This window comes from Nerophis lumbriciformis, linkage group LG23, assembly GCF_033978685.3.
Source record: "Nerophis lumbriciformis linkage group LG23, RoL_Nlum_v2.1, whole genome shotgun sequence".
NCBI classification, from domain to species: domain Eukaryota; kingdom Metazoa; phylum Chordata; class Actinopteri; order Syngnathiformes; family Syngnathidae; genus Nerophis; species Nerophis lumbriciformis.
This window is the reverse complement of record NC_084570.2, coordinates 10738928-10752804: the sequence shown is the minus strand read 5'-3', so window position 1 is coordinate 10752804 and position 13877 is coordinate 10738928. Positions and strand designations below refer to the sequence as shown.

The 13877-nt window shown below is 39.8% G+C and overlaps 1 protein-coding gene across 3 annotated transcripts in view; it reads right to left on the bottom strand.

The window, feature by feature from the left end:
• Positions 1-8854: 8854 nt before the first annotated feature.
• The window catches only part of atp11a (ATPase phospholipid transporting 11A), a 100971-nt gene continuing 95948 nt past the window's right edge, over positions 8855-13877 (bottom strand). For 2 of the 3 annotated variants that reach the window (XM_061985132.1, XM_061985133.1), the window contains one exon: positions 8855-12560. Coding sequence is in view for 1 of the 3 variants with exons in the window: in XM_061985133.1 (XP_061841117.1) it covers positions 12542-12560 (19 nt within the window). In the remaining 2 variants the exon portion in view is untranslated. The remainder of the gene's footprint in view (positions 12561-13877) is intronic. The other variant, XR_009817773.2, reaches the window with a different exon arrangement.

Below are 13877 nucleotides of genomic sequence, written 5' to 3'. Positions count from 1 at the left end.
CTTTCACCATTTACTCTTTGCCCACCTCCATTCGCCCACGTTACCAATGTCAGCGTTGGTCCAGATGTTCGTCCATCTTTGTTGTCTCCATCAGCGGGCAGCAGTGGAGGAACAGGGGCAGATAAATGAAAAAAAGGACCGCCATCTAATCAATCCAAGAGCCATGGAAGCATGTTGACATCTGCAGCCATGAGCGCAGGGGCGCCGAAAAGGGGGGGTAAAGGAGACGGATTCTAGGGGCCCATGGTGGAGGGGGGCCCAGAGAGGCCCCTAATGATGATGAAATTATAATACAGAAAAAATAATGACACTGTGTTGGGGGCCCTGTAAAGATTCTTTTCATGGGGCCCAAAATCCCTAGCGGCGCCCCTGCATGAGCGTATAATAGAAATACATATGAAATACACATAAAACATATAGTGAGGGTATTTTGGGAAGTGTTTTTAAAAGTACATCATGTGAAAACATAGGCTGGGTCCAAACTGGAATTGGACATCACTTGAAACATCTTCGTTTTACGCAAGTATCGGCTTTGGGTGAAGTTGTGGTTCAGCTGACGTAGTAATACTCTGCTGCCACCTTGTGGCTGACTAATGAACTGCAGCGTTTAAAAGAATATTGCAGTTAGTTAATTTTGAAAGTAACTAAAAAACATCTTTGTAAAAAACTAAAATATATACTGTAAATCTATGCTTAAACTTGTTAAAAAAATAAAATAAAATAAAAAGATGAAGAAAAAGCTGTAAATTGCTTGTAAAGTTTATAAGATATTGTGGTAATGATGTTTAATTACATATACAAACTCAAAATTGTGAATATCGTGCAAAAGGTCAATCATATCAGCAATTAAACTTAAAAATGTGAAATATACTAATTAAATACAAAGTGAGGTATGTCAAGCCTTTGTTATAATTTGGATGATCGTGGCTTAGTTTTTGAAAACCCCAAATTTTAAATTCAAGGTTTTTAAATTAACCCATTATCATCAAAATTGTACATGTATATATATATATATATATATATATATACATACATATATATACATACACACACAAATATATATATATATACACATATATATATATACATACACACACAAATATATATATATATATATATACATACACACAAATATATATATATATATATACATATATATATATATACACACGTGCATATATATACACATACACACATGTGTATATATATATATATATATATATATACACACACACACACACACAAAATATACACACACAAATATATATACAAACATATACATGTGTATACAAAAAAGTGTATACATATATATATATATATATATATATATATATATATATATACACACACACACTTTTTTGTATACACATGCATATGTTTGTATATATATTTGTGTGTAAATTTTGTGTGTGTATATATATATATATATATACACACACACACATACATGTATTTATATATATATATATATAAACATATATACACATATATACACATGTATACTTATGTATATATACACATATAAACACACATAAAATGTAACTCTCTATAGACATATTTATATGTATCTATTTAGATCTACAGTATTTATCTATATCTGTATGTATATAGTGTATATACACGCACACAAACTTTATTGTAACTGAGAGAAAGATTGTTGATCCAATAAATACAAAACAAATAATATGAAATAAATTTGATCAATTAATGAAAATGTGCATGTAAGAACACATCCTGTATTATACTCCCAAAAGGAAGCACTTTTAAGAGCACCCAAAGAAAAAAAGTTGAAAATGATTGCATTTGATTAAGCAACAGGAAAAGACTAATCATTTTCAACGGCGTGGCTCAGTTGGTAGAGCGGCCGTGCCAGCAACTTGGAAGGTTCCAGGTTTGATCCCAGCTGTCGCCATTCTCGTCGCGGCCGTTGTGCCCTTGGGCAAGACACTTCCCCTCCCAGTGCCACTCACACTGGTTTAAGAACGTGAGCAAATGTAAGCCGTGGCTACAAATGTAGCTTACCAACATCAATGTGAGAATGTGAAGTGCTTTGAGTGTCTAGAAGAGCGCCATATAAATCTAATCCAATATTATTAAAATGTGAAAATGCATGAACATTAGGGCTGTGAATCCTTGGGCACCACACAATTCCATTACATTCCATTCTTGGGTGTAATGACTCGATTCGGTACTTTACTTCAATACTTTATTAATAACATTGGGTGGCAGTTCTATGATTAACTATACATTCCTCTGTAAAATAGACAAACAGCTGTGATACATTTCTATATTCCTTAAAAGAGAACTGGTTTTGTTTGATGACATTTTACCCGAACATTAGCTATAAAATGGAAGGACAGGACAGACTTGGGGGAGAAAAAAAACATTTAAATAAAAACATTGATTTTAGATTTTTTTTAATCGATTAAGAATCGCTACAAATACAGATTAATTCAAAAATCTTTTACACCCGTAAAGAACATATTTGCATGTTCTAATATTCTTGTGTCATTTCCTGCTAAAAAGATAACACTCCAAGATAAATAATAATAATAATAATAATAATACAAATAAAGACATCACTTTAATTTCATACTGTATGTAACAATATGATGAAGGAAAGATAAGATATATGCATCCTATCTTGCTGATTGTATTGTACCATATGTCCTGGCAAGAAATCTGCGTTTAAAGAACTCCGGCTTATTAGTGATTCCCAGAGCCCCCCAAAAAAGTCTGCGGGCTATAGAGCCTTTTCTATTCGGGCTCCAGTACTCTGGAATGCCTTTCCGGTAACAGTTAGAGATGCTACCTCAGTAGAAGCATTTAAGTCCCATCTTAAAACTCATTTTGCAACCCGCGGCTCCGGGGCCGCATGCGGCTCTTTGATCACTCTGATGCGGCTCAGCTGCATACTTGCCGACCCTCCCGAATTTCCCGAGAGATTTCCGGATTTCGGTGCCTCTCGCATTAGACTCCCGGGATTAATATTCTCCGATTTTCACCCTAACAATAATAATAAGGGCGTGCCATGATGGTGCAGCATTTAGCGCCCTCTACAATCTGTACAAACAGCGTGCCAGCCCAGTCTTGTGTTATATACATCTTCTGCTTGCACACGCAAGTGACAGCAAGGCATACTTGGTCAACAACCACACAGGTTACACTGACGGTGGCCATATAAAACAACTTTAAGACTCTTACTAATAATGCGCCACACTTTGAACCAAAACCAAACAAGAATGACAAACATATTTCGGGAGATCATCTGCACCTTAACACAACATAAACACAACAGAACAAATACCCAGAATCCCATGCAGCCCTGACCCTTTCGGGCTACATTATACACCCCTGCTACTACCAAACCCCGCCCCCACCCCAACCCTGCTCCCCCCCACATCAACCCCCCTCCGTGCGTCGGTTGACGTGGGCGGGGTTTGGTAGCAGGGGTGTATAATGTAGCCCGGAAGAGTTAGGGCTGCATGGGATTCTGGGTATTTGTTCTGTTGTGTTTATGTTGTGTTACGGTGCAGATGTTCTCCCCAAATGTGTTTGTCATTCTTGTTTGATGTGGGTTCACAGTGGGGCGCATTATTAGTAAGAGTCTTAAAGTTTTTTATACCGCCACCATCAGTGTAACCTGTGTGGTTGTTGACCAAGTATGCCTTGCTGTCACTTACGTTAGCAAGCAGAAGCCCCATACAACCTGTGGCCGGGCCGGCACGCTAGTTGTAGTGGGCGCTAAATGCTGAATTGTCACGGCACGTTCGAGAGAATAGTTGCCCTGAAATTCGTAGTCTGCCGGAAAAATCAGGAGTTGACAAGTATAACGCTGTCAAGCGCCATTCATATAAATGTTTCGGATCGCACTAACATTCAAATATCATATTAAGGTGCGGGCCGGTGTCTGAGACCCTTGGTTTGAACATAGCACAAAGCAAAAAAAAAAAACTTTGTATGCAGTGTTATTTCATTTTAAATTTCAAAAGATTTTTGTGGCTCTCATTGTTTTCTTTAATTTGTGAAACTGGTCAAAATGGCTCTTTGAGTGGTAAAGGTTGCCGACCCCTGCTCTAGCCTTTAAATAGACCCCCTTTGTAGACCAGTTGATCTGCCGTCTCTTTTCTGCACAGATTAGGTGACCACAGATGTTGCGCTAGCTGTTCAAAGTCGGGACCCGGGGCGGACCACTCATCTGTGCATCAGTTGATGACGTCTCTGCACAGTTGACTTGTCTCCACTCAAGATGATTCCCCACTATGGACTGGACTCTCACACTATTAACTAGATCCACTATGGACTGGACTCTCACACTATTAACTAGATCCACTCGACTTCCATTGCACCGGTCGGTCCCCACATCTGCGGTCGCCTCCAAGGGTTCTTATTGTATCCCATTGGGTTGAATTTTTTCTTGCCCTGATGTGGGGTCTGAGCAGAGGATGTCGTTGTGGCTTGTGCAGCCCTTTGAGACACTCGTGATTTAGGGCTATGTAAAAAAAACTTTGATTGATTTCTATGTGGTTTCAGTCCCGGGAGAAAAAAAACAGTGGGCCGCCACTTCCTCAGTGTCTCCATTGTGGCTTTTTATTTTCCAAGCAAATGTACAGATAGTTCTCTAGTAATCACGACATATATGGTTGGCATACATCCACAAGTAAATCTCCACACGACTGATAAAAACAGTATATAAAAAGACCCCCCAAAACTGTAGACTGACACACATACCTACTGTAAATCTATATATTTGATCTATAGAGGGGTCATGGACACACATCTCTACATCATGTCTATGAGAAACACACTTGTCAACAAAGTGTACATTCGGGTTTTGAAGGCCGTCAAGTTTGTTAGGTCAGGTGAGTTTGGTTGGTCCGGTTCTGACCCCCTTCCACAAAAAACGAACAAACAAAAAAAAAATCCACCTCGACGGATTTCAGAGGTTTTACAGCAGAGTGTCGACCAAGAAGACAAGACAGTGCAGGGGTGCACCAGAGCGCCAGGTAAGGGCATCTTATAGTTTTCTTTTTACTTACCCTTTAAAGCAGTGGTGTCAAACGTTACATGTTCTGTCGAATTTGACTGCCTAATTCAACAAAATGCAACCAATAGTGGGGTCTATTGAATTACGCTACCACGTCATGTTCGCTGTCGGATTATGTTTTACACACAAGTGTTCACTGAAATGAATATTCCGGTTAAAACGTTAAGGCTGCCCCTTTGTCACCGATTCTGTTCATAATTTCTGTTAAAATAATTTTATCAGAGTTATCACAAAAACTTTGTGTTGAAATGAGTACCCAGCGAGAAGACCAAAAGCTGTCTCTGAACCTACCAAGAAGAAGACTTGTAAAACTCCACTGTGTAGGGGGGAAGCAACATGAAAATGTTCTGTTTTCTTTCATGTATTGTAATCAACAGAAATATATTGTTTTAACCCAAGGACTACAAAGCGGAGAGAAGGCAGGATCTGGCCAAGTTCCAGACACTGCTTTTTTTAACTCTCTTACGAACCTTTCTTTGAACTGTTTTACGACCTTTTCTGTGAAGTGTTTACGACCTTTTCTTTTGAACTGTTTTGTAACCAAAGGCAACGCTGTTTACGACCCACGTCCCTTTGGAAGCAGCTATTGCCATGTGGTCAGGGAAAGTCCAAATAAAGGAGGAGGCGTACTATCTTTGGCCAGGGCGTGCTGGAGACAGTACAAGAGTACAGACCAGACGTTTCTCCTCAAATTGAACTAAATTGAATTTTGTCCCTGTTTAATTCTTTGCTTCTTGTCTTGTTTAATAGATGTCATCAGTGTTCAAACCTGACATCTTCTATGGACAGAATTTCTAGGCGCAGTCATGGCGTTGAGGGGATCCGGTTTGATGGCTGCAGGATTAGGTCTCTGCTTTTTGCAGATGATGTGGTCCTGATGGCTTCATCTGGCCAGGATCTTCAGCTCTCACTGGATCAAGTGTGAAGCGAATGGGATGAGAAGCAGCAACTCCAAGTCCGAGTCCGAGGTTCTCGCCCGGAAAAGCGTGGAGTGCCATCTCAGAGTTGGTGAGGAGATCCTGCCCCGTGTGGAGGAGTTCAAGTACCTCGGAGTCTTGTTCACGAGTGGGGGAAGAGTGGATCGTGAGATCGACAGGCGGATCGGTGCGGCGTCTTCAGTAATGCGGACCCTGTATCGATCCGTTGTTGTGAAGAAGGAGCTGAGCCGGAAGGCAAAGCTCTCAATTTACCGGTCGATCTACGTTCCCATCCTCACCTATGGTCATGAGCTTTGGGTTGTGAACGAAAGAACAAGATCACAGGTACAAGAAGGAGTTTCCTCCGCCGTGTGGCAGGGCTCTCCCTTAGAGATAGGGTGAGAAGCTCTGCCATCCGGGAGGAGCTCAAAGTAAAGCCGCTGCTCCTCCACATGGAGAGGAGCCAGATGAGGTGGTTCGGGCATCTGGTCAGGATGCCACCCGAACGCCTCCCTAGGGAGGTGTTTAGGGCACGTCCGACCGGTAGGAGGCCACGGGGAAGACCCAGGACACGTTGGGAAGACTATGTCTCCCGGCTGGCCTGGGAACGCCTCGGGATCCCCCGGGAAGAGCTGGATGAAGTGGCTGAGGAGAGGGAAGTCTGAGCTTCTCTGCTTAGGTTACTTCCCCCGCAACCCGACCTCGGATAAGCGGAAGAAAATGGATGGACGGGTTTGAACGGCGATAAAAACGAAAAATGTAAGCTACCATTGTTTGCGTCAACGTAAACTTTCTCACGCAGTAATTGGCGACACGCTTGCTGCTCAGAGGATACAATGAAAAATGAAAAAAAAACAACCACAATTTCAAATCCCTACTTATTTGTACACCAGGCAGGTGCTTTCGATGGGTATTTCGTTCGAGGCAAATATTTTAAATATTTGCGAATATGTGCATGACAGAACACCACGAACAGGTTTTATCCGGCTCTCGAAATGAGTTTGCCGAGTGTAAAAATGAGTCGAAATTTTTTGAATGAAAAAAAACTGCTGTTCTAAATATGTCCACTGGATGTCGCAGTTGCACTCGCGCATGACTTCAGAGGGGGCGGAGCTATATGCCGTGTTTAAGGACTCAAGTTACTTACACTGCTTATTAGCAGAGGTGGGACCAAGTCATTGTTTTGCAAGTCACAAGTAAGTCTCAAGTCTTTGCCCTCAAGTCCGAGTCAAGTCCAGAGTCAAGACAGGCAAGCCCCGAGTCAAGTCCAAAGTCAAGACTGGAAAGTCTCAAGTCAAGTCCTAAGTCCTGCATTTTGAGTTTCGAGTCCTTTCAAGTCCTTTTAACCACAGACTAATATATTAACACAGATTGTGTATGCTTTTCAAACGCTGTATTTATTTATTAAAACAAGTGCATTTTAAATTGCAGGAAAGAAAATTGTGCTAACATTGCACTTTATAATAGCACTATTAACCAGTCATTTTAAACATTAACTCATTCCTTTACAGAACAAACACATTGAAAAATAAAGTGCAAATGTACTTATTTGTACAAAAGTGTTAACATTGAAAAAACATGACATATACGTGAACATAACAAAAAAGTTGTACTTTTTATATGTCAGGGCCCTATGCTGCATTGCATTTGCAAAAGACCAAATTAGCCAAGAGTCGGTCAGTCATTTGTGCACGATGGGGGCGTAGTATGATGCCCCCATGGCTGAAAACTCACTCCACTGGAGCACTGGAGGCAGGCACTGCCAAGACTCTCATGGCCACTCGGAACAGTGAAGGAAGAGTCTTCATGTTCAATGCCCAGAACAAAAGGGGGGGGAGAGTTGTTTTGGGTTGGTGCACTACTTGTAAGTGTATCTTGTGTTTTTTATGTTGATTTAATAAAAAAAAAAATAATAATAATAATTATTTCTTGTGCGGCCCGATACCAATCGATCCGCGGCCCGGTGGTTGGGGACCACTGAGGTAAACAACCAACAGTATGTCAGAAAGCTAGCTAAAACGGTACACATATTCATAATATAGTATACATTTTAACTGACCTTTATTTTACTATTTTTGTCTTTTTTTAGGTGGCTAAAATACGCGGTGCTGCTGACCGCCGTCTAACGTTACGTGTGATGTATTGACTAACGTAACCCTGCTTAAAAAAAATCACTGAACAAAAAGTATGAATAAGGTAGTGAACTGCAACAGATTCCCGTGTTTGCAATAACGTTATAACGTTAGCAGTGAGTTTACAGCCTCACTGATTTAACTACACAGCAAATAAAAGTCACGTTACTTAGCCAATAAACGTTATCTTACATTCAAAACTTACCGTTCTTTGTGCAACTTCAAATGCCGGACGAAGTTGGAAGTTGTTGTCTCTCCATCAGTAATTTTCGAACCGCATGTGTTGCATACTGCAAACCGTTTTGTGTTGACCACCTCGTAATTTTTATACCCAAACAAAATTATTTTAGGTATCATTTTTTGTTCACTGGCGTGTGGTTTGGACATGTCTTCTTCGTTGGTTGTCCTGCAATTTGATTGGATGAATGCTGTGTGATGAAAACAAAGTAGATCTAATTTGATTGGCTGTTGTACTGAGACCACACCAGCTGACACACGCAACGCTGATAGACAAGTACACAATGAAAAATACGGAGCGCTCCCGAATAACTTTTTCATCTTTGGGTTTTGGGGAAAGTAGCAAGTCATGTCAATTCAAAAGGCTCAAGTCCAAGTGAAGTCACAAGTCATTGATGTTAAAGTCTAAGTGGAGTTGCAAGTCTTTTTACATTTTGTCAAGTCGAGTCTAAAGTCATCAAATTCATGACTCGAGTCTGACTCGAGTCCAAGTCATGTGACTCGAGTCCACACCTCTGCTTATTAGTGATAGTTTACAAAATATGGATTGTTCCATTCTTGCCTTAATTGTCAAAGATGCTGTTGGTAATGAGGACACATTTTCTGGGCGCACATAAATATGCTGAAATGATATGTCGACCCTTCTAACTTCATGTGTGCACTGCAAAAACTGAAATCTAAGTAAGATTAAATATCTCAGATAAGGGTGATATTTGCTAATTTTTTCTCTGATAAGATAATTCTTCTCACTAAGCAAATTTTATTTTAGAGTGTTTTACTTGTTTTAAGTGTTTTGGTCCTAAATGATCTCAGTAAGATATTACAGCTTGTTGCTGAGATTTTATGACCTATATTGAGTAAAACATGCTTGAAACTAGAATATCAAGTGTTGTAAAGCTGTGTCATCAACACTCACAAAAATAAAACTACTTTTTTAAAGTAATAATCATGATGCCGAGCGCATATCATTATGTCAAGATAATGGCACTAGCATTTACTTAATTTAATAATATTTTTCCACATATTGAGCAAAAAGGTTTAATTTATAATTAAGAAAAGTGCACTTGTTATTAGTGAGAATATACTTATTTTAAGGTATTTTTGGGTTCATTGAGGTTAGCTAATTAGGGACCGAGTCCCTTTGGGACAGAGGACCCTATTGTATTTATTATTATACCGCCGCCTCTCTGAGCTGTAATTTGACCCCCTTAACATGCTTCAAAACTCACCAAATTGGACACACACATCAGGACTGGCAAAAACTGCGATCTAATCAAAAAACCAAACCCAAAAACTCAAAAATGCGCGCTAGCGCCCCCTAGGAAGAAAACACGGACAAAACTGCCTGTAACTTCCAGTAGGAATGTCGTAGAGACATGAAACAAAAACCTCTATGTAGGTCACACTTAGACCTATATTTCATACACTGACAATTCCCAGCAAAAATCAACAGGAAGTTTGCAATTCCCCCTTCAAAACAAAAGTTGTGTAAAAACAGTCTTTATCTCCTCTGAGCGCGTTTTTCGTGTTGGCTTCAAATTAGCACAGGAGAGAGATTGAACCCTTCTGATTAAAAGTTGATGAGAGTTTTAATTACTGCTCCGGTTTGGATTTTATGAGCCTTCAAAGTCGGTCCCGTCCATCGCTGCTTGCAGCTTTAATTTTACTTGTTCTGCAAAGTCTTGACAAGCCGAATTTTCTTGTTCTATTGGCAGATAATTTTGCTTAGTTCAAGTAAAATGCCCCTCATTTTTGTATTTTTTTTTTCTTGTTTTTGAACACTGACTTTTTGCAGTGTGGTTAATGAAATTAGTCCAAGTTTTGTTGTAGATTATGCTACATATGTACATAATAATAATCAGTTACGGAAAATTAGTCAATTACATTAATAACATCCTGTTATTTGATTTGTGATATTATTATTATTAATTTTATCTTCTGATAGATTTAAAAACTAAAAACAATGGGAGCATTTTAAAACTCTGCCTGATGCAATTCCACCTATTTGACTGATGAACATTATCATATCATTTATTCAGAGAGTATAAACAACAAATTAAGATAGAAAACTATTAACCGCAACATGTAAGACCCCATTGTGAGTTGTACATTTTCAGAATGTGCTTGCTCTATTTATAAACAAAGAAAACAATCTGAAGTTTATTTCGAAGTTATCATGCCATGATTTTACGAGTACAGCCCACTTGGGAATGTATTTTCCTCCATGTGGCCCCTAAGCTGAAATGAGTTTGACACCCCTGCTTTAAAGCTACAACTGCACCTGCTATACCCTTATAACCCCCAACACACACACACACACACACACACACACACACACACACACACACACACACACACACACACACACACGCACACGCACAATCAGTGTTCTGTTCATCCAAAGAGGTAAGCAAGGAAAACAGGTTATACATTTGGGTCAAGTGCCTCCATAATGAGTAACACATGTACATTACCTACACATTAAGTGGCCTGCATTGAAATAATACATCTTTCTGCACATGCGGCATATAAAACTCGTCTGAAAAAGACATAAAAATAACAATATTACACAAAAAGTGGTCCGACATTTTTCGTGTGCGGTTTTGTTCTTTGATTGTTTTGGATATCCCAGTGCTGTTTCGACTAAGATGACTACATTCACCTGCTTGGTCGTGCATCCATAGAACATAGGTTACAAACTAGCACAAGGCACCTAATAGGAAGCAGCTACAGGGATCTGAAGCGGCCACTTTGGTTCAAAGATGACGAGGAGAGTAAATACTAGTGATGGGTCAATGACGTCTCACTGAGTGTGTGTGGCACACTCACTGGCTGTATTGACACTGTGTTGGCGTTTCGTAATAGTCATTCACCATCTGATGGGTTACAAAAGTCATCCGTTTGACTTAATTTAAAAGAATAGTTTGCAAATATAATTGTTGTTTTTTTCACTACCATATTTTTCGGTATTTAAGCCGCCCCCACCAAATCTTAGAAGAAATAAATATGTTTACACATATTAGCCGCACCGGACTATAAGCCGCTGATAAACACCGGTACGAAAGAGTTTATAAATGATTATTTACAAATCTTAATTGTTTTAAAACTGTGACTGTTACACGGCAGTAAAACGGCTGATCAAACAAAACAGAAGTCATCGTCATGGACCCACTAGCTGCAAAAGCTAGCTCTCCAATCAGCAAAACAGACTAAATAACTCCACAATGACGTTTTGGTGAATTTACAGAACTGGAAAGATACAAAAAGAATGTTGTTGTAAGTTAATAATTCCTAACACAGACACTTGTAAACGTGTTAGCATATTTGCTAATGCTCGCCACGCTAGCTTGAGTACAATACGATAGCACGTAAAAATATGCATGACAACTCTCCTACAGACATCACACATGGGACGGTTTAGTAAGTATAAACAGTTTTAGTTATATTGTAAAACTTACAAATGTTGCTTGGAGTCATAAATGAGGGATCATTTCGGGCAGAAATTCAATGGACGGTTACACTTCCGGTAAAAGGCACGAAAGAGGAAGTACATTTCCAACCCGCGGCACCTGCAGTGAGCCAACTCGTCCAAAAGATATGCGCCATAGCACAAACAATAACGCAGTGTCTCTATGAAAACTATTTGTTGAATACAAAACATTATGGCCGTATAAATACATAAAATTAGCCGCACCGTTTTATAAGCCGCAGGGTTTAAAGTGTGGTAAAAATTGTTTTTTAAATCAAATAAAATAATTTTTATTTTTTTTAAAAAGCAGCGGCTTATAGTCCGGAAAATACGGTAACAGTTGGACATAAAGGAAAATTAAATGCACAACAATACTAAACTAAAGAAGAACCTCATTTGGCGTTCCAGACTTCGGAATTTTTCCTTCTTTTTAATTCCATTTCATTATTTATTATTGTTTTTTGTACTGATGAACACAGTTTGGTGCTTCACAGTTCAATGACACATCAGCTGTATCGGTCACGTTTTTCCCCCCTAAAAGTGACACACACATGGAGTGCATCACAGTATCGTTCCTTGTGTTGCGTAAGCTTTCACTCGGTATCGTTTGACCCACCACTAGTTGCTTCTAAGCTATCCATGACACGTGAAGGCGATGATCTGACAAAGCGAAGGTGGGCTGGACCACATCGGCGCCGCCATCGCCGCAGAAAGAAAGGCGGGAGGACAGTGTGAGGGGTTAAGAGAGAGAGAAAGATCTAGAAGGAAAGACAAGAGATGATGTGCTTGAATACATATTTGTTAGTGTGCTCCACATATCACATCCACGATACTCAAATGTGTATGGTGTGCTTTCTTTACACGTTACGTGTGAACGCAACATGTAAGTACAGTAAACCAGCTGCACTCCCTTTGGGAAATACAGTATGAGAGGAAGGATGCAGTATTCACAACACGACGCCAGAGACAACCCTAGGCGGCTAGCGAGCACTCACACAGCTACCAATGCTAAACTAAAAGTGCTGACACGTCCTTACACGACTCACACGGCGGCTTTCGGGTGAAATTTCAGGATCAACCTAAATGGCACTATAACCTTTTAAAGATGATCATTTGTCTAATAACACCATCCACCGAAATATTTAACACAGATATGAGTTGTAATTAGAGATGTTTGATAATATCGGACTGCCGATATTATCGGCCGATAAATGCTTTAAAATGTAATATTGGAAATTATCGGTATCGGTTTCAAAATTATCGGTATCGGTTTCAAAAAGTTAAATGTATGACTTTTTAAAACGCCGCTGTGTACACGGACGTAGGGAGAAGTACAGAGCGTCAATAAACCTTAAAAGGCACTGCCTTTGCGTGTCGGCCCAGTCACATAATATCTACGGCTTTTCACACACACAAGTGAATGCAAGCATACTTGGTCAACAGCCATACAGGTCACACTGAGGATGGCCGTATAAACAACTTTAACACTGTTACAAATATGCGCCACACTGTGAACCCACACCAAACAAGAATGACAAACACATTTCGGGAGAACATCCGCACCGTAACACAACATAAACACAACAGAACAAATACCCAGAACCCCTTGCAGCACTAACTCTTCCGGGACGCTACAATATACACCCCCCGCTACCCCTGGTTTGTACCGATTTTTTACTTTGAAGCAACAAAGTAAAATATCGGTTCTCTTCACCTTTACGTGGGGTGTAACTTGCTTGCCCGTAGCAGGACGAGGATGGGATATAATTTCTTACAAAACGTTCAAAAGTTAGTGCCCTCTAAGCATCCACGTAACGGTTGCAAACAGTCACTTTAGCAGCAATATAGCAACTGTGGCATCTGTTTCTAAATACTTTCCTTTTTGAAGATGTTTTTTCTTGTATATGTGCGTGCGACGGACATGCGCTTTTCGTCCTGAATTGCAATATTTACAAAGTTTAATATGTAATTGTGATCAATGTAGACATTTATAGTGGAACCGCGATTTACGAACCCCTCTATTTGCAAACTTTTCGATTTACGAACTTTTAGATGGAGCCAAGTATGCCTCCGTC